The sequence below is a fragment of the Emydura macquarii genome, unplaced genomic scaffold (assembly GCF_026122565.2).
Source record: "Emydura macquarii macquarii isolate MOO-44397 ecotype Brisbane River unplaced genomic scaffold, CSIRO-AGI_Emac_v2 contig_3305, whole genome shotgun sequence".
Lineage (NCBI taxonomy): Eukaryota > Metazoa > Chordata > Testudines > Chelidae > Emydura > Emydura macquarii.
The window spans coordinates 3647239-3670302 of record NW_027133442.1 but is presented as its reverse complement, the minus strand read 5'-3'; the positions used below and the strand labels follow the sequence as shown (position 1 = coordinate 3670302).

The 23064-nt window shown below is 50.5% G+C and overlaps 1 protein-coding gene across 3 annotated transcripts in view; it reads left to right on the top strand.

Moving 5' to 3' along the window:
• KLHDC3 (kelch domain containing 3) overlaps positions 1-22652 on the top strand; it is a 35276-nt gene extending 12624 nt beyond the window's left edge. For all 3 annotated transcript variants that reach the window (XM_067533021.1, XM_067533022.1, XM_067533023.1), the window contains 9 exons: positions 2490-2666; positions 5974-6089; positions 8057-8128; positions 8370-8583; positions 8944-9030; positions 10818-10926; positions 20406-20479; positions 20990-21068; positions 21716-22652. In XM_067533021.1, the coding sequence (XP_067389122.1) occupies positions 2490-2666; positions 5974-6089; positions 8057-8128; positions 8370-8583; positions 8944-9030; positions 10818-10926; positions 20406-20479; positions 20990-21068; positions 21716-21782 (995 nt within the window). In that variant the 3' untranslated portion in view covers positions 21783-22652. The remainder of the gene's footprint in view (positions 1-2489; positions 2667-5973; positions 6090-8056; positions 8129-8369; positions 8584-8943; positions 9031-10817; positions 10927-20405; positions 20480-20989; positions 21069-21715) is intronic.
• The last annotated feature ends 412 nt before the right edge of the window (positions 22653-23064 follow it).

The window sequence follows — 23064 nt, the reverse complement described above, 5'->3', positions numbered from 1 at the left end:
CCTTGTTGAGCCCAAAGCTGCAGTTGCCCCATAGGGCCGGGGGTGGCGGTATCAGGAACCAAGGTTGAGGGATGTCGGGGTGAGGGCACTGGGAGAATTGTATCTCCTAATCTAAGGATCTCAAAGCACTTTACAACAGAGGTTCTCAAACTGGTCTGGTCAATGAGGAGCTGACTTATCGTGGTGCTGGCTCTTCCTTTTGCAGAGAAACTGAACCACTGGGAGGGGATGACCAAATAAAGAGCAAAGGCAGAGACGAATGGGCAGTTTGAAATCTAACAAAATGCCACATTAAACACTACTAAACATATTTGAAATACTTACCTAAAGTTACTCTTTCCTGAGGCAGTTATAGTTGCCACTGTCACTGTGTGATTATAAAGGGGAGAAGTGGTCTGGGCAGCAGCAAATGGGAGAGGAAGTATCTGCTAGACAGTCTTTGAAGTAGTCCACCCACTCTGAACAACTTATGGTGCTCCTGCTTTACCCATCTGTAAATCCTTACAGCACATCTTGCAGTTGGGGGAAACCAAGAAGGCGGTGATTTGCTAGAGGTCCTATAGTGAGACCTGCAGACAGAGGAATGTATTCCAGGGTTCCAGGCTCCCACTTAACTGCTCTAACAGTATTGCCTGCTTCTCTCTCATTTTTGGTTACAGGCAACTTGCTTTTCTCTCTGAAGTGTTCCGTGTCTTCAGTTCCACTCAACAGCTCAAAGGAGTTGCCTGCCTTTGTCTTGGAAGAAGCCTGGCCTATATTAGCCAGCTGATGGTTTATTAGGAGCAGGAAACTTCCAGTCAGATGTGTACCCCCACCAGATGCTGACCTAAGTGGGTTTGTGGTCAGAAGACCTTTTAGGTGAGGATGCCCGTAGCGGTGTCCTCAAGCCCATAAATAGAATCTAATCAAGAGCATAGGAATTGCTGGAGCAGTGGTACCCTCAGACCTTGGCCAGTACCAGATGCTTAGGCTGCTGGAGGATGGTGCAAGAAACCCTCTAACAAATGCTGCTGGGACAACGTGTCTGTAGGGAAGCTGCTGCTGACTTCATCTGCTAATAGCTGACTTGTGCCTGGAAGCAGGAGGGTTCTTAACCCTTCCTGTATGAAAACCCAAACCCTTTTACCCCGTCCAGTGGAATATGGGTGTTCTCATTTGTCCATGTAAATGTCAGATTTTTGACTCCTGCTAAGCTCTTGGCCTCAGTGATCCCTTGCGGCAATGAGTGTGACAAGCTAATTGGGTGTTATGTAAAAATATTTCCTTGTATCAGTTTTCTAAATCCATTGCTTCGTTGCCTTTCAAAGTCACTGAATGTTCCCTTGTTTTCCTATTAGAAAAGGTAGCTAACAATGCCTGGTTTCCTTTTTCCTATGCCATTTGTTGCTTTAGATGTCATTGCCATCTTGCTCCTTATTGCCTCCTTCTGAACAATCCCAATCTTACGAATCTCTCATGGAAGAGTCTGTGCCTCTTATTACTCTCTAGCCCCCGTACCCTCCCCTCCCCGGAGACTAGAACTGAAAACAGCATGCCAGGAGACAGCAGAATATGCCATTGATTTACACAGGGGCAATATAATATTCTCCTTCTCACTTTCTATTGCAGTCCTTATGCACCCTAACATCTTGTCTGCTCTTCTGGTTGCTGCACACAGCATAGAGATTTTGCGTGGCCCACAACTTAGAACCAGTAATGTCCATGAGTAGCTCAAATGATTCCTTCCGATGAGCATTACCTTGCATTTGTCTAGCTTTGTTGGGTCCATCTGAGGTTCCTTACCTCAGCCTCTAGCCTTGTCTCTAGCCTTGACTCATCTAAAGATTCGCCCTCTGCATATGTTGCCATGTTACTTCTCTCCCCCTTTTCCTGCTTATTGCAATTCTATATTTAATCATTTCAGCTCATTTACCTGGTACTGAAGCTAGGTTCACTGGTCTAATTTCCAGGAACACACTTGAACTTAGAGTAACTTCATTCTTACGTTCCTTCAGACTCCTTGAATATCCCGTCTGGTCCTAGGGACTTCGTTGCTTTTCAACTGATTGGTCTTTCCACTGTCTTGACGTGTCTCTGACAGTGCCACATTTCTATTACCTGACTAGAATTGGCTGGAGTAGCTGTCTCTCCAACACCCTGTGTGGTGAAGACTGATACAGAGAAATTACTCAGTTTCTCTGCTGTGTCCTCAGTTGCTCCCTGTACTCCCTGGCAGGCCAGCAGACCCACCAACATCTCCAGAGGATTTTATATGAGTGTTTATCTATAGCTACCAGCTGTTCAAGTTCAGTTAAGGCTTTTTACTTGCTTACCAGAGTTCAGTTCCCCCCAGTGAGCTGTAGAATAACTGCAAGTGTTTCTACACATATGTATGCTTTCTCACTCACTCACGTACGCTGCACTGTCCATGCGTTCACCTGCGTGGCAGCCTGACATCTGGTGTGAACTGGGCAAGCAACAAAGTGGCAATCTGGGGCTTCTGCTTTCAGTGTCTCTGCGCTGGATCAAGCTGCCACCGGTGTGGACAAATAGCCAGGACCACGTGAGGGAGGTGCCCTATATGAGGTATGGGCACTCAGCCGTGCTGATTGATGATACCATCTACATATGGGGAGGCCGGAATGACACTGAGGGAGCCTGCAATGTACTCTACGCCTTTGATGTCAGTAAGTGCCGGCTTTTCGCTCTTCCCCAACTTGAGTGTTCTGAGACCTTTCCTCCCCTCTCTCTTCTCACTCCCAGTGGGTTTCCTGTTAGTATTGCTGTGCTCCCCTGCTGAGCGTCCCAGGACTTGATGGCTAAGGTTCTCAATTGGGGGTCTGCAGCCCAGGAACAAGCTTCAGGAGGGCCATGGGCCCTGATGCCCCAAGCCCAGGAGTGGAGATTGGGGGAGACATGGAGGGGCATTGCTCCCCCACAAGATGCAGTACCATAACCAGAGCGGGGCAGTCCTGGGGCAGTTCCACATGCACCCTGCCCCAACTCCTCCTCCTCCCATCTGTCCCTAGCCAGCTGGGAGCCAGGAAGTGCAGGGCGGCAGCTGCTCTGGCTAGTGCCTTGGAGTGAGAGGCCACAGCGCTCTCCCATCTCCTCCTGCTGCTGTTGCATGAGTCTGACTGCTCAGCTCCCAGCCCCCTTTGACTACTTGTGTAGCTGGCCCAGGCGGGGGGGGGACCCAGTTCCAGGACTGGTAGAGACCTCAGGAAGCAGCGACTGCGGGAGGATCGGAGGTGGTGCTCTCAGCACACAGCCCCTAGCTACTACCCTCTCAGCACACAGCCCCCTTCCTGCACCCTGAGCGGTTTTCAAGCTTTTTGAACTGACCTCCCTCCTTTGAGGTTTTGGCTGGGTGGCCTGCTGAGGTGAGTCGGGGTGGAGGTGGCACTCCCTCCCTGATCCCTGCTGTGCAGAGCTGGCTCGAGACCTGCTGGGTCCTGCCCTCCCCAAATAGAAGTCCAACTATGCCTGGTGGCTGGAGTGCCCCACTGCGCCACCCACTGGGCCCTGGAGTTTTTATAGCATGGTGAGGGGACCTCAGAAATAAAAGAACCTCTGCTCTAGCGAAACATTGCAGGAGGCTGGGTATCAGCCTTTTATTGGGAGCGTGAGATGGTGTCTCTGGCTAGCTTAGCAGCGTTTGGAAGAGTAACAGGATGTGTTTGTGCATTTGACTGAGTTGCTTTTGAACTAGGAATGACTGCTATTTGGCTCTTTTCTAATGGGAGATTTAAAATTAATTAGACTGTGCTTTGAGTTCCTTTTGTGTCTTAACTAAGATCACAGGTCTCGCTTTTTTGTGACACACAACTCTGCATAACTATTGCTAGAAAAAGTTTGAGGGCAAGTGAGTTCTTAAAGAGGGTGGGCGTCGGGTGCTCCAGGAGAGGGAGGCTGTTCTTCTATGCAGCCCTTTGTGCCGTGAGGGAGCAAAGACAAAAGCAGGAAGAGGATACAGAAGCAGTAGTGAGTAAGAAGGGAGCGGGAGTAAATAAGAGCAGGCCCAGTCAGAGCTGTGTGGAGCCTGTGAAGTAAGGACAAGGCGCTTCAGCACAGTGAGAAAGCAATAAAGGGGTCTGAATGGGCTTCAGGAGTCTGGGGTGACAGTCACAGCTGGTGGGGCAGATCAGAACTAGGGCATCGGGACATAGGTGAAGAGAGATTTCAGAAGAGTGGCAAGGGGGCTCTGGAGGCAAGTAGGATTCACAGACTGAAGAGAAACTGGCTGTCTAGGGGTGCAGTTAGAGGGATATTAGTTGCCTGCCCCTTTTGAGGTCTGGAGGGAATGTCTTACTGCGTGGGCTCTTTCCTCAGACTACAGTTGGAGCTGTCTCTTGTCTGACAAACCCAGCTGGAGAGAGCAGCCCTAGCAAACCATTGCAGACACAAAGGGCCTGTGGCAGCTGCCAGCTAAAGCCATTTAGCGGTAGTGTTAATTGAAAACTAATAGACAGACCTCAGGCTTCTGCCCTCGTCCAAAACCCTGGCCAGCCTTCCATGCATATGTGCCAGTTCCTCTCCAACTGGGAAGTGAGCACTACTAATCCTGATTCACTCGAGGAAAGTGGTGGAAGCCCCGTTGCGTGACTCACTTCAGACTGGACACAGCCCTGGGGACTGCTGCAGGGCACTGGCCTGCCCTGGCGAGTTGCAGTGCAGGTGTGGACTAGAGATCAGATGTCCTAGGTCTCTTCCATCTGATTTCTGCCTTTGCTCTTGGCTGGGCTTTTTATGATAGGGCATCAGTGGCTTTGGAAGCGGACCCAGGCATGGCAGGAATTCTGGTGGGAGCAATGCTAGCTTTCCCTCTCTGCTTACCGTCTCCCCAGTGCTTACACTGACCTTGCAGCAGGCCCCTTTGTTCAGCTCCAGTTGGAGTCTGGACAGATAACTCTGGCTGAAGGCCAAGTTCAGAGAAGTTCTTGTCTCTTGGAGAATGTTGAACAGATCCCAGTTTTGCAACTTCCTGAAATAAGCACTGCTACTGACTGCCAGCAGCGCTAAGGGAATCTCCTGCTGCTCAAAGGCTTATCTATGCTTGTCAGCGGGCTCCCAGCACAGGTGCCTGCGTGCGCTTGACAGTGACTCCCACTGGCTCCATTTCACACTGCCCTGCATGGGCACTTTCCCTGGGCATGCAGACTCCCCTGAATGGAGCCAGTCCCCAAAGCTTGCAGACCATGGAGCACTTCTCAACGAGAGCTGAGTGGAATTACTGGGGCAGGTGGACTTGTGAGAAATGAGAACAGAGGGGCAGGCAAGTAGGAAGGTGCAGGTGAGGAGGGGTGAACGGGAGTGGGACAAGTACTGTAATAATGGGAAGGGCAGATGATTTGGGGAGCGGCGAACAGGGGCTCACTTATACGTCACTGTGACTCTTGGAGTAAATCCACTGACACAAGCAAGTGGGAAATGCCTTTGGCCCTCCGAGTGGGATCTAGAGCAGTGCGTACTTCAGCTACCTAAGGCAGGCACTGTTTCAGATGCTGTCCCAATGCCTATTGGGCAGTTGCTACAAAGCTTTGTGCAGCCTGGTGATTGAAAACATTCAGTTGCACGACTGAGCAGTTCAAATTAGCCTTGCATTAGATAAAGAATTCAAGCCCCCTAAGGAGTGCTGTGCTGATTGGAAGTACTCGGGCTTGTTAAAAACATTCAGAATGGCTGCAGAATTGAGCATTCCTGTCACAGGAATCAGCAGGCTTTGCCACATAACTTAGGTCCCACAAGGCCCATGTCTGTGGGGGCCTTGGAGAATTTCCCACCAGCACTCATGGCAGATGGCCCATGTGCAGTTTCAACTGTTCCAGTCTTTGGCTTGGACATAGGTGAAGGGGATGGCTTCCTCCTTTTGGGAGGTGATGGCCTTTATTTCCTTGGAAGGATGTCTTCCCAAGAACTATTCCTATTCAGTCTTCCTTCCCTGAGTCTGCTGTTTTGTGTCTGCTCTTAACATCCATTGTCTCTGTATTTTAGACACACACAAGTGGTTCACGCCTAAGGTCTCTGGAATGGTCCCAGGAGCGAGAGATGGGCACTCAGCTTGTGTCCTGGGAAAGACCATGTATATCTTCGGAGGGTATGAGCAACTGGTAGGTGGTCTTTGGTTAATGTGTCTGGAGAATTCTAGTGACACCTGAGGAGCCTTGCTCTCTGACAGCTTGTCCTGGTAATCAGAATACAACTATAGGCACCACACAGAAACACCCATCTCTAATGCTGCTGAATGCTTTCCAGCATAAATCCCTAGTTTTAGTTCCCGATAACTTTGCCAAATTTTAGCAGTTAGAGCTGAAATGTTTTAGGCTTGGTCTGTGCTTCATGTGGAATATTTTTGAGAAAAAATTACCCTGTTCTTGAGAACAAATCTAGTACTTCAGAGGTTTGGAGCCAAGGCTTTAAATTGACATCTGTCCTAGGGTCAAAGGGAAAGGTGCTTTTGCCGACCCTGTGAAAATCCACCTAGATTTGGCCAAGATATGAGCCATGGAAAATTTCCTCTTGTATATGTGCAGTAAAACTTATTCTGTGCTGCTTCACTCTCTGAATGTTTAATCTGCCCCAGAGGTACCCAAGCCTTGCTGAGTTCCCCCAGGAGAATATTGAAGTACTGTTAACCTAAGGGCAGTTGTGCTGCTCTGGGAGCCAGGAGCCAGCACAATTGTATTCAAGTCTTGTTTTGGCTAACAATAGTTCTTTTCTTGTTTAACAAGTTCTCGTACCTCTACCCTAGGAAGCAGGCAAGTGTCATTTTCCCCTTCACCCCTTCCCTATTTTACAGATAAGATTGCATGAGCTTATTTATGGCAGAAGTAACCGGATATTTTACGATAGACACAACTCTTGTTTACTTAGACACGCTGCTGCTTAGAATGAGTATGCCAACTCTGTATGCTTGGCTATGTGTAACACACTAGCAAATGTATTCCCACCCCTGTAAAGGCTGGCCAGCTAGATAATAGCTTGCTACTTCTACTTGCTAGCAGAGTTAGTCCAACCACTTGAGCTAGAGAATTATGCTGTAAATCTAATAATCCTGGGTTCAAACCCTGCTAATGAACTATGTGTAGGGGGTCAGTACAGTTACATGTGGAACTTCTGGGTCTCTTTATAAAAATCCTACCAAATTACCTACAGAATCCATTAGTGTCATGAAATCAAGCACTTATATTAGGAATTGCCAGAATTAATGTTGCCTGGGCTACTTTGGTTCTGCCTCTTTCTGCACATGCATTATGATGCAGTCTTTAACTACACAATCACTTACTATCTCTTGTCTGCAGGACCCTTTCCTCATCATTGCACAGGATGCACAGGATGGACAGTGAATGAGGCTGTCATCTAAAATCCTTCCCTCACTTGTAGCAAAAGTTAGAACGTGAGTACTGAATGAGCTATGGAGTTGCAGGAAGAGATAGGATAGCCTTGTAGTTAAGGAACCGGTCTGGGACCCAGAAGAAACCGGCTTTGCCATAGACTTCCCATGTGGCAGTGGACGCATCATTCTCATTAGGATTTTCACAGGTGGCCATCAATTATTTTTCTTGTCTTGTGGATGCCTAGTGTGAGGCAGCTGGGGCCTGGTTTTCAGAAATGCTGAGCACTCAGAACTGCCATTTGAACAGCATGTGAGCTGTGGGTGCTCAGCAAATCTGAAAAATCTAGCCCTAGGCATTTCCAAACGTAGCTGATACTTGTGCAGTGGTTGACTTGAGACTCTCTGGTTTGTGAAGCACTCGGCTATTACAGTGATGAGCCCCAGAGAAAAGCCCAGGAGGCAGTGAATAATTCCAAATCCAGTGCAGGCTGTGGATGGTGTCCAGTAAACAAGGCCTGGTCCACCTGCTGAATGATGGGGATAAAAAAATCATGGGTAGCTGCCTCATTCCCAGAGGCTGTCCATCCTGTGCATTGCATGAGTTTTACATCAGACGTGAATCAGTGGACTTCCAGTTTCCAGAGGGATATTCCAGGTCTCTAGGCCATGCTCGTGCCTTGATGTCCATGAGGTCCTGGTCTGCCTAACAGTTGGGTAATTGGGCACACGGCTCTTTTCCAGGCTGACTGCTTCTCAAATGACATCCACAAGTTGGATACCAGCAGCATGATGTGGACTCTAATCCCAGTGAAGGTCAGTGTCTGTTTATTGCTTTGGCCCATGTAGAACCGTTCACCTCTGCTATCCTTCAGGGATTTTGCATGTACCTGCTATGTAGCTTCTGTTTCACTTGGTTGAAACCTGCAGGAGTATAAGTTCTCTGTGGGCTGGCTGCTCAGCTCTGAACTAGGCCACCCAGTTCCAGTTACATCATCTCCTGGGGTAATCTGCATTTTCACTTGCTTTACTTATTAGCAATCGGTGTTGTTTCCAGGGCACACCAGCTCGCTGGAGAGACTTCCACTCAGCCACCATCATTGGGACAAAGATGTATGTGTTTGGTGGCAGAGCAGATCGCTTCGGGCCCTTTCACTCGAACAACGAGATCTACTGTAACCGAATTAAAGTGTTCGACACTGAAACAAACTCCTGGCTGGACTCCCCTCCTACTCCACTCCTTCCTGAAGGCAGAAGGAGCCACTCAGCATGTAAGTTGTCTCTCTCACTCCGGGGAACAAGGGGAGTGAGGGGCTTAGTGAGGACAAATGGGAAGAAGGAGAGATGTGCTGCCTTCCTGGCCTGCTCTGAGAGTGAAAGGGATATCTAGTTCTCTGGGTGGAAGGTGGGATGGCAGGGAATGCACAGTGACCTGTGTATCCTGTGGGAAAGCCGATGCATGATGTAATCCCATGCAGGTGAAGAACCTCGCATGCTGCCTCAAACATGAAGGGGGCATGCAAGAAGGGAAATAACCAGGCCCCCTTTCCTTTGTATTTGTTGCTGCTGGGAGACTGGTACTAGCTGAGTTCTGTCCTGGGTGTGCTGATGTCTTTTCTTGCTCCCTGCAGTTGGCTACAATGGGGAGTTGTATATATTTGGTGGCTACAACGCACGTTTGAACAGACACTTCCATGATCTCTGGAAATTTGATCCAGGTATTTAGACTCACTTTTTTTAGACTCACTTTGTTTGTAGTGTGGTAGTGCCCAAGGTCCTCTGTTGAGATCAGGGCCCCATTATGTTGGATGTCCTACATTCTTCCTGGAGGACCCTGTCTATGCCCCAAAGAACTTGTGGATACATAAATGCACACTATAAACGATCTGGCAGTGAATTGCTGTTCTTTGACATTGCTGGTGTAAATCACTTTAAGTGCTTGTGACTTTCCCATAGTGCTGGCTTCAGATCACTTTGCCAGAAACAAGTGAGAGAGAAGTAATGCTGACATACACCTCCAGCCAGAAAAGAGGAGTCTGACTCACCCTTTGTGGCAGTACACTGCACTCTGTCCAGAAACAAGATAATCTAAAGCAGAAAACTTCAGCAAGGAAGCTAACGAAAGGTGGATAGGTTAGGTTCCCCTGGAGAGAGTGGAATGTGAAGGAGATCATGGACTCAGCAGGGGGAAGCCATTCACTTTGGATGCTAGCATGACCTCTCCCAATACCCCCAATCTGCTGCTATTTTGATAGCAAAAACTTAATTCTGCAGACCAAGAGGAAGGGCTCATTTTGCAGACCACTCTTTTAGTGGTCTGAGCGCACAGCTGTGAGCCTGGAAGTAGGGTTCAGCTGATGACTATGGGCAAGTCTCTGCATGGTGCCTCAGGTCCCCCATCTACAGAAGAGGATGATACTAGCCTACCTCCTGGGGTGTCGTGAGGATTAATATTTAAATGCTTGTAGCACTTGAAGGCCTATAGAAATGGTAAGTGCTTGTTGGAGGGCGGGGCAGAGTAGCGCGCAGTCTGCTTCTCTCAAAGACAGACTTGTAGGCTACTTAGCATGATGCTCAACAGAGTTAATATCTGCAATTTCCTGAACGGCTTCCCCATCCTCAGGAGTCCCTGCACAACATCCATTCAAAGCTGTTTGTCCTGAACGGAGGCTCTGCAGCCTTCAGTCTCCAGTTCTTTGCTCCAGCAGGCCTCGTGTCACTCTTTGGGAACAGGCTCTGCAATTAGTACAGTTGTCAGCAGATGGCACTGCATCCATGTGCACCCTTCAACGGAAGAAGCTGAAGAGTTGTGTTTCAGGAGAATGACTGACTGGGAAGGAATGCTGGCCAGTCTCTTATTCATGGTCATCTTCCACCCCCCTTCCCAAATGCAGCAGAATCTGCTCTCTGGCAAGTCTGAACCAAACCCACCCCTGCAGTTCTGAAGCCGACCGGCTTGGGCCTGTTGTGGAGACACTGACTTTGTGCATTCTGTTGCTTCACGTGGGATGGGGGTGGGCTGAAATTTGGTTTTTGGGCTGAAGCACTAGAGGTGAGTTTGGCAGGCTGGGCAGATGGGCTCTGAGATCTCCCTCATGTCAATTACTGCTGGATAGGGATACCCCATTAGGGTGACGTACATGCTAAGAGACTCCACAATACTGGTCACACTGCGCTGACTCCCACAAATTGTGTTTGACTCAAATGAGAGCCTTCCCTCTGCATCTGGAATTAAAGGCCTTCTGAATGCAGTGTCCAGAGGAACACTCCTCTCTTCTTGGTGCGAGGGGGCACAGGGAGGCTGCTCTTTACATCTGGTAGAGTTCTGGGCTCAGCATGGCAAGTCCCTGTTTGATGTACTATATAGTTTAATGCTTTGTAGCCTGCCTAAGATTTGGGCTTGTAAACATCTGTAACTAGGGCTACTCAAGGTTTGCTCAGTCTCCATGCTGAGCCCTGGGCCTGGTCTCGTGTTCCTGCGACAAACTTGTGGGTTTTTCCTCAGTATCTTTTTCCTGGAAGAAGATTGACCCAAAGGGGAAAGGGCCATGCCCTCGCCGCAGGCAGTGCTGCTGCAGAGTGGGGGACAAGATCATCCTCTTCGGGGGCACCAGGTGAGTGCTGGGGTGGGGTCTTCCCCTGGATTTCCTTCGCTCACAGGCTGCAGTCAGCTCCTCTTCTTTCACATAGAAGGGATTAAATGATGCTATCCTTCTTCCTTGCCTTATGGGGACTGCATGTCTCAGCTAGATAACTCTGGGCTCTTAAACAGTGGAGAAAGATTGTGTTTGTCTTTAACACCAACAGTGACTGAGGTGCTGATGCCCTGAGGAGGTTGATCAAAGAAGGGTCATCAGATTGGGATGGAGTAATACATCATGTTGTCTGGGTGGGGGCTGAATGAGGAGAACATGATGAGGGGTAGATGCCTAGATTGTAAGGCCAGAAGGGACCATCATGATCATCCAGTCTGACCTGCACATCACAAGCCACAGAACCTCACCCATCCACTCCTGTAAAAGAACCCTAACTGCTGGCTGAGTTATTGAAGTCCTCAAATCATGGCTTAACAACTTCAAATTGCAGAGAATCCATCATTTACACTAGTTTAAACTTGTAAGAGACTGGTGTCCCATGCTGCAGAGAGAGGCAAAAAACCCTTAGGGTCTCTGCCAATCTGACCCAGGGGAAAATTCCTTCCCAACCCCAAATACAGTGATCAGTTAGACCCAGAGTGTGTGGACAAGACTTGCCATGCAGACACTTGGGAAAGAATTCTCCGCGGTAATTCAGAGCCCAACCCATCTAGTGTCCCGTCTCTGGCTGTTGGGGACTCTTGCTACTGGCAGGAGCCGATGGGCCACATGCCATTGTAGGCTGTCACATCACACCATCCCTTCCATAAACTTATCAAGCTCAGTCTCGAAGCCAGTTAGGTTTTTTGCCCCCACTGCTCCCCTTGGCAGGCTGTTCCAGAACTTCACTCCTCAGATAGTTAGAAACCTTTGCCTAATCTCAAGCCTAAACTTGTCGATGGCATAGGTGGCCCTCCAAAACTCTCCTGTAGTTGCTGTATCCTCCACATCCCCAGATACTGAGCCCCTGTCTCAAGCAGGGGTTGTTAGGGATGGGGGGGAAGGGTGTGTGTGTCCTGGACAGAGAAGATCTCTACGCTGACACACACCTCTGGTTCATCACAATGTTTCTTCAAGCAGCAGGTGGCTCATCAGAATGGACATCTTCTCTGCCTGCTAGGATCTTCCCTGTCTCCCGCTCATATACCCCCCTCCTTGCTCGCTCCCTTTATCCACTGCCACCCCATCTCGTCCTTATGCCACACCCTTCTTCTCCCCATAGTCACACCCCCATATTACACTGCCCCTATGACACATGCTAGGGATCTTCCACCAACAAACTGTGTTAAAACAGTTTGGTTGCTTATGTACCAACCTGCCAAGGTAAACCCTTAAAAACGAGGAATTAGCCAGTTAAGTGAACCACCTTTTTAACTTCTCCCCCACATGACTCTCACTGACCAAGCACCTCTGCAAGGAACTCTTTTGTGTACCTGCCAATGTTCCACCAAATTCCTCCAACTTGCGCGAAGGGACCAGTACTGTATACTATCCCCCAGAACCCGACACATCAGCACTGTACTGTTGCCCAATACCCAGGTGTGCCCAAGGTAGGTCTGTCTGGCCAAAGCACCAAGAGGCTCTTTAGCTATTAGTGGAAGGATGCGGACTCTTGAATCTTCATCAGGATGTGTCAAGCCCTGACACTCCCCACCTCTTGTATCTATTGGATCAGTTCACATGAGGCTTTCTGCCTCTGGCATCATGCAGACAGGCTCCCAATACTGCATTCTTGCTGGGCCTGGGCTTGGCAACATGAACTTGGAACCAAGAAAAGCAGGTTCCTTCCCATTCTGCTGCAGGTGCAAAGTTGAAATTGCACCCAGGGTTTCCTCCATGTTGGTACAGGGCACCTTGGAGCCCTGTGGTCATTGTCTTTCTGCATTAATGGCCTCCACAGACTTTAAGGCCAGAAGGGTTGCCATTTTGGGAGAGGTGGGGAGGTACCTTCCCTCCTACCCTCCTCTCAGTTTTGTACCACCGGGGCCAGCCTTATGCGTGGTTGCTGTGGGTGACCTCCCAGAGCAGTGAGTGACAGCATATGCAGCACCAAGCTTGCTCCACTCCACAGAGGTGCCAAAAGGGGTGCGTGTGTTCCAGCAAGATGAGACAGTGTGGAGACTGCCTTGGGCTGCAGGCTGAGTGCCAGGCACCGCGAGCTGCAGCAGCAGCAAGTGCAGCTGCCCTAGCAGAGGCTAGCCTGCATGGATCAGTTTGGAGGAGTGGGCTTAAAACAATATACTTATTATTGGGTTTGTTTACTAAATTATTTGGTATGTATTTTAAAACACACAATATGGCTGAAGATGTGGCTAAATAGAACTAGTCAGACGCACAACATTCATTCAAGTCTTCAACCATGTTTTTTGTCGTCTTCCTTTAATATGGAAAACTTGCAAAAACCAATGTATGTTTTCATGTATCAAGAGGACACTGCTAAAGTGTTCCAAACAGAGTTTTCAGGTGCCCACGTAGCCCCTGGAATCAAGGTTAAAGTTGCGCCCCCCACTCTGAAATGGCACTAGTACCATCATAATCATCTAGTCTGTCTTTTCTGATCCGGTCATCTCCTTCTCCAAAGAAGGGGTGAGGGGGATTCCAAGTGTTTTGTTCATCACACAGAAGCAAAAGGACACACTCTCCTTGTGCATTTCACCTTCGCCAGCTCTCAAAGCGCAGTCTAGTGGGCAGCAGGGAGTCACAGCTTCTGGGTCCTAATGTTAGGCCTATCACTGACTCACTCTTACCTCTCCATACCTCAGTTTCTCCAGTAAAATAGGGGTGATGAACTAACATCCCTTCTGCCCCTCCTTGCCCCATAGCTGAAGGTTGCTGCCTGCACTTTATCAGGGGATGAATACAGAATTCCTGGTCACTAGAGCTGCTTGTGGACCCCTCCATGTGATGACAATAGCTATATTTCAGGGTAGTGATCCACTGCCGGGTGACAATTTCTGTGCAGCTCTTGCAAAAGTGCATCTAGCTGAAGTTTTCATTAGCTAAGGGGGGGCCCTGGAGTAGAGATTTAGTTGTCAAACACTGGCAGTGACCCCAGCAGGATGCAGGGCAACTGGATGTGGCCAAGAGACTTAGCAGCTGCTAAAAGCAAGGAAATGCCCCAGCACCTCCTCAGAGCCTCTGAACTCTCGGCAGTGACAGATTGCAGCGGTGTGGCCTGTTTACAAATCTGCTCTAAGTTCTCAACCAGATGTTAGTTCAGATGCTTGAAACGCCTTTTAGCCTCATCAGCCTTAAGTGGATCAAACACTCTGGATCTGGGCTGGGGCTCTCCCAGGGCCCTTAGCATGGCTTGCTGAGAGCCCTTGGGCACTGATGGTGGCAGAGACCAGGCAAGGGCTTCAGTGTCAATCTGTACAGGCTTTGGTGTAGCCCTTGGGATATATGTGGGCTGAAGGATGGGCCACCTCAGCCTTAGCCTCACGTGATAGTTCCTGAAGGATTCCAGCTGAACTTTCTGAACTGCCACAGTTGAAGTATGGGAAACTGACGCTGGGGGTGCTTTTCAAAGAAATGGCCCGGGAGTAGTGAGTGCGCTGAGTGAAAAGCTCTGACATGAGCAATTCGGGTGGGGTAGAAAGTCTGCTTGGTGCCTCCTGTAATCAGTGAGGCGCTCTCTGAAAGCTATGTTGCAGACGGGCCAGCCTAACAGAGCATGTGTGCCTGGGGTCCCATCTCCATGATCGCAGTTTATGCTGAGCAGATTTAAGACCCATTGAGAATAAACCATTTAACATTCTCCATGTATGGACTTGAATAGCTTGCAAACAACATTGTGTTTCTTCAGACCTAACGGTGGATAGTAGGAGCTGCTGCAGATGAGGATGGCTGGGCCTCTGTCTCACAGCTGGGGAGAGGGGCTAGCTAGCCTGGGAGAGAGGCTTGTTCACTTCCTGCAGGCAGTTATCAGGTGTGTTCTGGAGCTGGCTGGCTTGATAAGAAGTTTTCCAGGAAGTCCTTGTAAATAGAGAGCTCCCTATAGTCTACATTTGTCTGCAGGAGGCTGCAGGTCACCAGGAAGTCGGGAGAAAGGGCAGAGATAAAATTTCAGCACTGAGCAAGGGATTAAAGAGAACTCCTGAAACAATAACAGTAGGCGCCCCTCACCAGCAGAGTGGCAGAAGGGGCTGGCTTCTGGTGAAGGGAAGCTGACACCCTCTATATTCTGCCTGTCCTGTCCAAAGGAACTGTTGTCTCCCTGCTGTGAGAGCTGCCCCTGCCTAGTGCCTCATTGTCTAAGTGCTAATCTTAGAGGAGTCCTTTAGAAGCTGGGCCAGTCAGCCTATGTATCTGATGCAATGTGGTCCAAATGTATTCCTGCACTCCATCCAGAGACCCTCAGTCTGCCCATTCCAAACCAGCCTTCCCCAGACCCTTCAGGGAAATACAATGTTCTCTCCCAGAGCACAAACATCAATTCCCTCCCACACTGCCTCCATCAGAGTCCTAGACACAGCCAGCCTCCAGGATTGTGGGGCTCAGGATCCCTGGATGGAGAGCATGGACCAGGCTGCGAGTTCCTTCTTTGCATCTCCTAACCCTGTCACTGGCAGATGTGAGGCGCTTAAATCAGAAACTCACAGGTTGGCTCAATCTACCCATGTGCTGGCCACAAGACTCCATGGCATTCCTGCCTGCAGCCAGCTCTCCATGCTTCTGCCACAGCTTTAATATTTTCAAGCAGGGTCTTTCCAAGTAAAACATATTGATGTAATATTGTGGCTACCCCAAAAACAGTGAAATGAAGTGCAGAGCTTAGGCAGAGTGCCCGTTCTGCCTCTGGGTCACAGGGATTACAGTATAGCCTCTAGTTACTACCCAGCGAGATTCCCTCCAGTATAATGTTACAGTACACCAAGGACCTGCAAATCCGCCGATATCCTTGGATCATTTTTGCAGCTCGTAGATCAGATGCGGATACAAATTTTGTATCCACACAAGGCTCTACTTGTGGGGGTGTGGGAGGAAGGGCCCTCCGTAAATGTTTCATTACACGGTGCTTATGTGTATTTAAGGGTACCAGGAAAACTCTGTTGGACCCTCCAAAGGGGAAGCATTCTTGGCCTTAGGCTGTGTATTTCCTGACTCTTGTGTGTTTAGGAGTGGGGTTTCTTTTGCATAGAATATACAATATGTAACTTGGAAAGGAATCTGGAAAGGAACCGTGGGCTTCCCAATGAGCTTGGCTGCCCCTGCTTTTCAGTCCAGGAGCCCTCTCCCAATCACTGCTGCTGCTTCAGAGTCATCCGCTCCTCCTCCTCCTCCCCTCCCCCTCCCCCCACTTCCTCCAGCCTCCATCTTTGCAAAGTCATGGAAGCAGCTGGCCACATGGGAGAGGGGCCTGAAGCAGGAAGCTTTGCTGGCATCTGGCCTGATAGTGGAGGAGGAGGTGCCCTGAGACGCTTTCCTGGGAGCTGTTCACAGTGACATCTCATCCCTTAACTGCTCTCTTGGCCTTGAACTCGAGCTTCCCTTAGCCCCTCAGTGCTTGGTGATGATTCCGCAGACATGGTGCCTGCTGGCCATCCCTCTGAAAGATACGGGATGCATTAGGGTTTCCTGTGACGTGGATGTGAGATAAGATTAGATTATCCTGGCTATGAAACCGCCACGCAATGGTGGGATTAAAGGGCTCTTTCCTGAGCTCAGACAGATGGGACTCATCAGCAACAGGTGCTGTCTCTGCCAATATGGCAGCTGCAGTGATCACTCATGGTGGCAGGGTGGTAAGCATGCCCCGGCACTCGGTGCTGGAGTGAGGACTAGGAAGGCTAGCTGCCTCCGCATTCTGTCTGCTCTCAACCATGGAGATTGGCTTGTACTTATTCACAGGACAGATTAATGCAGGACACACTGGTCCTGCCAATGTGCCTCTTGCCTGCACAGAGAAGGAATTTAAGTCACTTTGGCTCCTGCAGGGCTTGGCTCCTCTATTGAGACTGCAGGCAGAGGATGTTTGAGATGAGGGTGCCTATCGGCTAGGAGCTAGCCTAAAACTGGAACTCCTTTCACAAGTCATAAAACAGCCATCAGATGAGAACAACTTCAGGTTCCAAATGAGCTGGCACTGGCATGAAACAAGTGATGCAGAGATCACTTGGTACCATTCCTTTAACCAATCAGGTCTCTGAATTTGTTCACCTGTGTCTGGTTTAAAGCAGAGATGAAGTAGTTCTAACTGGCGGTTACAATGACTCCCTGGTTAAGGCTGTATGAGCATTTCCAGCCTTAATGACCTTTCTTTAGTTGCTTACAACTTTGTCCAGCTTCCCTCTTTTGGGATTTGAATGGAGCGGCTGAAATGCATCTTAAAATAGTGTTAACTAGGAAGAGAAGCTGTCTGAGACCCAGAAAGTGATGACTCTATAAAAATGACTTGCTAGAGAGCAGCCAGGGAACCTTGGGAAGAGCAGTGTGGCCAGCGGGGCCCTGCTTATTCACCTTTCAGTGTGCTGCAGATCATTGCAAATGCACGTTCATGTTGCTGCTGAAAAACTTGGGGAGGTTCTGAGCCAGAGCCAAGCGGGGCCGTTCCTGCAGAGGGGAGGGCCAGGCCAAGGGCTGATCTTTGCATGAGGAGCATTGGCACCTAGCTACTTAAGCAGGGGGTGTCGCACTTGGCACATTTCACTAGAATCTGCAGAATCTAGCTTTTCAGTTTTTAAACGTTTACCCTAAGATGATGGGCACTAGCAATTGGTAGCTACAAACCTGCAGTGTGAGGGGCAGTCTGCTCATGGGCTCTGGGGAAGTCCTGGTAGCTACTAGTTCAGCAGCTGCTCTTTTCACTGGCCTGTAGCAATTTGCACCAGAAGCACCTTTCTTTGAGGACAGTATTTGAGAGTGATACCAGAGCAGCCCTTCTACCTCTGGAATTGCCTGGCTCTCTGCATGCACTGGTTTCATCCCTAGGGGGGTCAGTGCTCTCTGTCCTGTGACCTCCAAGAAAAGAAATATGGTTTACTTATCTGCGAAGTCTATGCAGCCCAAGAAATGAACATGGAGACTCAGTGGCACGACTGCATGCCACAAATAAGCAGAAAGCTTACGAAGTGTCTCCCAGAGTGTTGTGGGCCTTCAGTTCTCCATTTGATTGCATAGGTCCCCCAGACATCTAACCCTCCCTGAAGAGCATATGAGAGTTGGGTACTAACCCGTGTGTGGTATGTGGGGTGGGGGAGGGATGCTCTAGTATTCTCCCTGCCATGGTGTTTCCCAGCCCTTGCTGATCAGCCTCTGTTAACTTTTCTTAGTCTAGGTTAGTTTTGACCTTGGCCTCTCCTTTTAAGTTTTACTGTTACTGCTTTTTCTCCAGCCCTTGCCCGTTTCCACACTCAGCAGCAGTTCTGCTATAGTTAGGGTTTGGTCCCTGCTGTTTAAAGGACCACTGTTCTATGTGCTTTAAAATCCACATGCATACTTGGACTGTCTTGAAATGTGGAGTAAATAATCCTGTCCGAGAGCCAGTGTATCTGTCCCTCCCTGTCTGGCTACAGTAGGACGGGCACTTTCTCCTTGCTTCTCACTGCACTCTCTTCCAGCACCCGTCCTGCCCTTTCACTCTACGTACATTCAGTTGTCTGGGGTGGGAGCATGCCCTAGTTCGGTGAAGGGGTGCTCTATGCAGCACCAATTACTCCCACCATTGGGGTTAAGTAGGGGCTGGCTAGCCAGCCCCCTCAGAGTGGCTTTTCTAAAAATTCCTGCCTGCTTAACTGTTGTTCCAGAGAAGCCTCTGTTTGCTGCTGTGGGAAACAGGCCTCTTTCTCCTTAAAGCTGCCACTGCCCAGTGTTCCCTAGCACAGAGGGTCCTGCTGACTGCAGAGAAGACCCTAGAAATGTTGCTTCTCTTGAGTGAGCTGACGCCAGCTCCAGATTCCATTCTTTCCACCTTGCTCCCAAGTCAGCTGCCTGCTAGGTGTGTCTTGCTTTCTCCAGCTGGGGCCAGAACATCCTTCTGCCCCTACTGCGGGGGGGGGGCCAGCACAGGGAACCTGGCTGTTAGGGAAGGGGAGAAGCTGGAGAAGGCTGGGCAGATGCTTGTGCAAACAGATCTGTGTTCTTGACCAGCCCAGTGTCTCCTTCCCAGCATGCTTGGGTTTCTCTTCCCTCAGGTGAGAGCTGCCTGATTTCCAGCAGCTTGAAGGTGGATCCTACCTTGGCCCGTTATGGCCATAGGCTTGTGTTTGCTCTGAGCTTTAGAGTGTGGCAATTAGCAGACCCTGAAGGGCCAGCAACGCTCACAGCACTGAGTAAGAACAGGCCCCTGCCAGATTCTCTTACACTCGAAAGGAGAGAGACACTGCATGCAGATGTCACAAGGCTGAGGCCTCTGATTTGGGAGTCGGGCGGGGGGAGCAGGAGTGACTTTGTTACAGGCATGTCTTCCTCATGCACTTTAAATCTCAGTTAGAACCTGACTCCTAACGGGGGGAAACGGAGGGGAGGGGTGGATGGCAGAGTGGGGTGTGAGCAGGGCAGTGGGAGAGACCTGGGCAGGAGCAGAGCTCCGAGGGCAGGGAATGAGGAGTCTGAACGACTTAGACTGGAGGCCAGGGCAGGTCCGGGAGGGTGACAGACTTGGAACAGCGAATGAAGATGATTCTCGCTGCAGCTCTTGGGCTGGACTTGAAAGGAAGCATTGTGACAGCTGAGAGGCCAGAGAAGAGAGGGCTGCAGCTGATGACGAGGCCTGGGTAAGAGGAAGAGGGCCAAGTTTCTGAGACAAGGTGGAGGAAGAGCCAGCAGGATTTGGCAGTCAGCCTGAATGATTGAATCTAATCTGAGATGGAGGTGGGAAGCCTCAGTACTAACTGGGAGGGATGAAGCTCTTTGCTGTCATGGGGAGGGGAAGGACAGGTTTTCTAGGAAAGAGGTTTTGCTTTTTTGTGTGGTTGATTGAATTGGCAGCCAGCCAAGAGATCATTGTAGGTACAGGACTCAATGGAGAGGGGAGAGGGCTAGGTGCCATTGGCATAGAAGGGACAGGGGAATCCAGGTGGTTACCAACGGTAGGTGTTCGAAGGAGAAGGCTATGGATAAGATCTTCAGGGACCCTAATGTTGGGGAAGGAGGCAGAGCTGTGTTAGGGGAACCTCTGGGATAAAAGTGGGAAGGAAGCCAGTTGAGCCCTAGTCAGAAACCCTGGGAAGGAATGACGATTGAAGGCTGTGGAGGCAATGCAAGAGGCTGGGGGCAGAAAGATTGGAACCAGGATATGGCTCTCCTCAGTAGTGTGGCAGGGATGGACGCTAAATGCCGAGGATCTGTGAGGGGAAGGCAGAAGGGGATGAGCCCAGATCCCTGGTGACTGAGCGCTGCTGTGCAGTCCCTCCTATGTTAGTAGGACCCAGTGTCCCTAACCCCTAGAAGCAGAGCGACATCAAGCCCACATGAGGGGCACTGCCGCAGTGACTGACTGTTCTGATTGGCTCCCACAGCCCGTCTCCGGAGGAGGGAATGGGGGACGAATTTGACCTGATGGATCACTCTGACCTCTACATCCTCGACTTCAGTACGTGAGCATCTCTTCACCATGACTGTATCCTACCCTATGCTGCCCTCTGGCCAGATCTTTCAAGCCTGGGAACTGGAGGCCAGCTCCTATGGCCAGATCAAGGCCTCTAAATATAAGTGGCCTGACTTCAAAAGCACGGTTCTTCTTGCAGCTCTCACTGGGGCTCTGCACTCCTGAAACCTGCCTGCTTCTAGTGGCCTAAATACGGACATAGGCACTGAGTGCAGGTGCGCAGGCGTAAAAATCTAGGCCTGGAGCAAGGCTACAGCTGCTCTGATTCCAACCAACCAGGTCCTCCTCCATGCAGGTGATGCCTCTGGCTTGCCCCTCAGGCTGCATGGGTAGCCTAGGTTGTCTTTGCCATCCTCACCCATGTGCTGTTGCCCATGGTAGTTCATCTGGATCCTGAGCTGGTGCCTGCTCTTGTGCCCGTCACCCAAGCAAGAGCAGTTCCATCTCCCCTGGGTATTGGCAGTGCTAACGCCTTGTGTGTCCTTCCTTCCTTAGGCCCTAGTTTGAAGACGCTATGTAAACTGGCCGTGATTCAGCACAGCCTGGACCAGTCCTGCCTCCCGCATGACATCAGGTAGGGATGCTGCTTCTCCAGCTCTCTGACGGCAGACCTCTCAGTAATCCTGCCCCAGGCTCCCAGACCCAAGCTAGCTGGAGGTGGCAGCTGATCTGGGAGCCTCTCCCATGGGCAACAGCACTGTTAGGAGGGCTCTGGGAAGGTGTCCCGCACGCTGATGGGGGCCTGGGCACTCAATGCCCTCAGATCCTGGGCCACACTCCCACCCAGGCCCCTAATGCCCCACGCCCTCTCTGCCCACCCTTTGGCTTGCCAAACACGCTCCGGAAAGCGGTTCTTTGGAGCCCCCATGCCCAGCCTCCTCATTCAGCAGTGTGCACACGAATCCATGAACAATTCCAGCACACTAAAATGTAATCCCCCAGCTGGTCATGTTTGGGGCCTCTCCCTCCACATAGGGGGGCGGAGGGGAGCCTCTCTCAGTTCTGCTTTCCTATCTTGCAAGCTAAGCTGGCAGTGAGGCTGACCTGGGACTCTGGCTACTGTATCTATTGCTGTTCCAGCAGGGCCAAACCAAGGGGGTGGGCAATGCCCAGGACACAAGCCTGATGGGAATGGCTCTGGATGTGAATGGCACCCTGCTGGGTAGCTGGGGAACCTGGAAACCTCTGTCTGCCTTTCTAAGGTCTCTGTCACTTTTGCAGATGGGAGCTTACAGCAATGACGACAAACAGCAATATCAGCCGCCCAATCCTCTCCTCCCACGGATAATCCTGCCGCCTGGTCCCCTCTGCCTTGCCTTGCAGACTGAGCTGCCATCTCAACGTCTGCATGGATTTTTAGCCTCTTCAGGGAAGGGCCATGTGCTCCAAGTTCTTCCCCAAAGGGTTTGTTGTTCCTCCTGCTACCTGCCTCCTTGTGCCCTCTCCATACTACTTTCACCTGTGTCCCTGCCAGGAACCTGGCACAGGTCACTGCAGGCAGACGGGGTGGCAGGCGCCAAGGAGGAAGAAGCCAATTGTTTCTATTCTCATTGCTGGCAACAGCAGCCCATGTCTCTCTGCTACACCTCCCTCTGTAGCCCCACTGGCTTAACAAATGCTCAGTACTAGCTGGCTGTATGGCCAGTATGTGCTTCACCGGAGCAGCACGGACTCTGCATGGCTCTACTGCCCTCCCTGCCCAGCCACTCAAAGGGCCCTTATCACCAACCCCAGTGGTTGACCTGACTGTTTCTAGGCCAGCTTCTCTTGCACAACCTTCTATGGCCCCTCCTGGCTGCTGGCCTATGGGCCTGGACCTGCACACTCCAGAACTTGACAGGGTTCACCCTCCCTCCACAGAGGGTGTCCAGGGAGACCCCTGGGACCTCCATCTGCTAGTCCAACAGCGCTTTATGGTGGCAGGGACTCCTGCTGGTGCTGGGGTCTCGGCTGGAAGAGGAGTGCTGAGGATGAAGATCCCAACCTGTCTGGGCCAGCAGAGAGGAGCTTCTCTACGTTTTACATTTGCACACAAGACTGAGTGGAACAGACTGATCTGTGCCTGAGGGGAGAGGGGCTGGCCCAGGGGCTGTTGGTGCCACTGCCCAGCTCCAGCTGTGAAACAGCAGCTTTGATTTCTATAAATATTTAAAACAAGCCCACCCCTGCATCGTCTGGTGTGTCTGGGCAGAACCACTGTTGGGGCTGTTGCACTCCCTGCCGGGAGTCACTTCTCAGCTGGCATGATACAAGGTAGCAGCCAATGCGCTGTACACCAGAGAATCCTGCTGTAAAAAAGACTCAGCCTTAATGAGGTTGATGATCAGTGAAGAGAGGATTACAAGCAAGTGTAAGGTTTACAGCTGAGACATGAAGAGTGTGGGGGGAGGGGGTTAGAGGAGCTGACCCACATTGCAGGAGCTGCAGAGAAAGCTCTCCCACTAACAGTGAGAAGCTGGGGGACAGAGAAGGAGGTCTCTGCTAGACAGGTGGGGGAAGGAGATGAGGACTTTGACTTTGCACTGTCCCTTGATATTACTGCTGGGGGAATTCTGTGCCAAAAATTAATT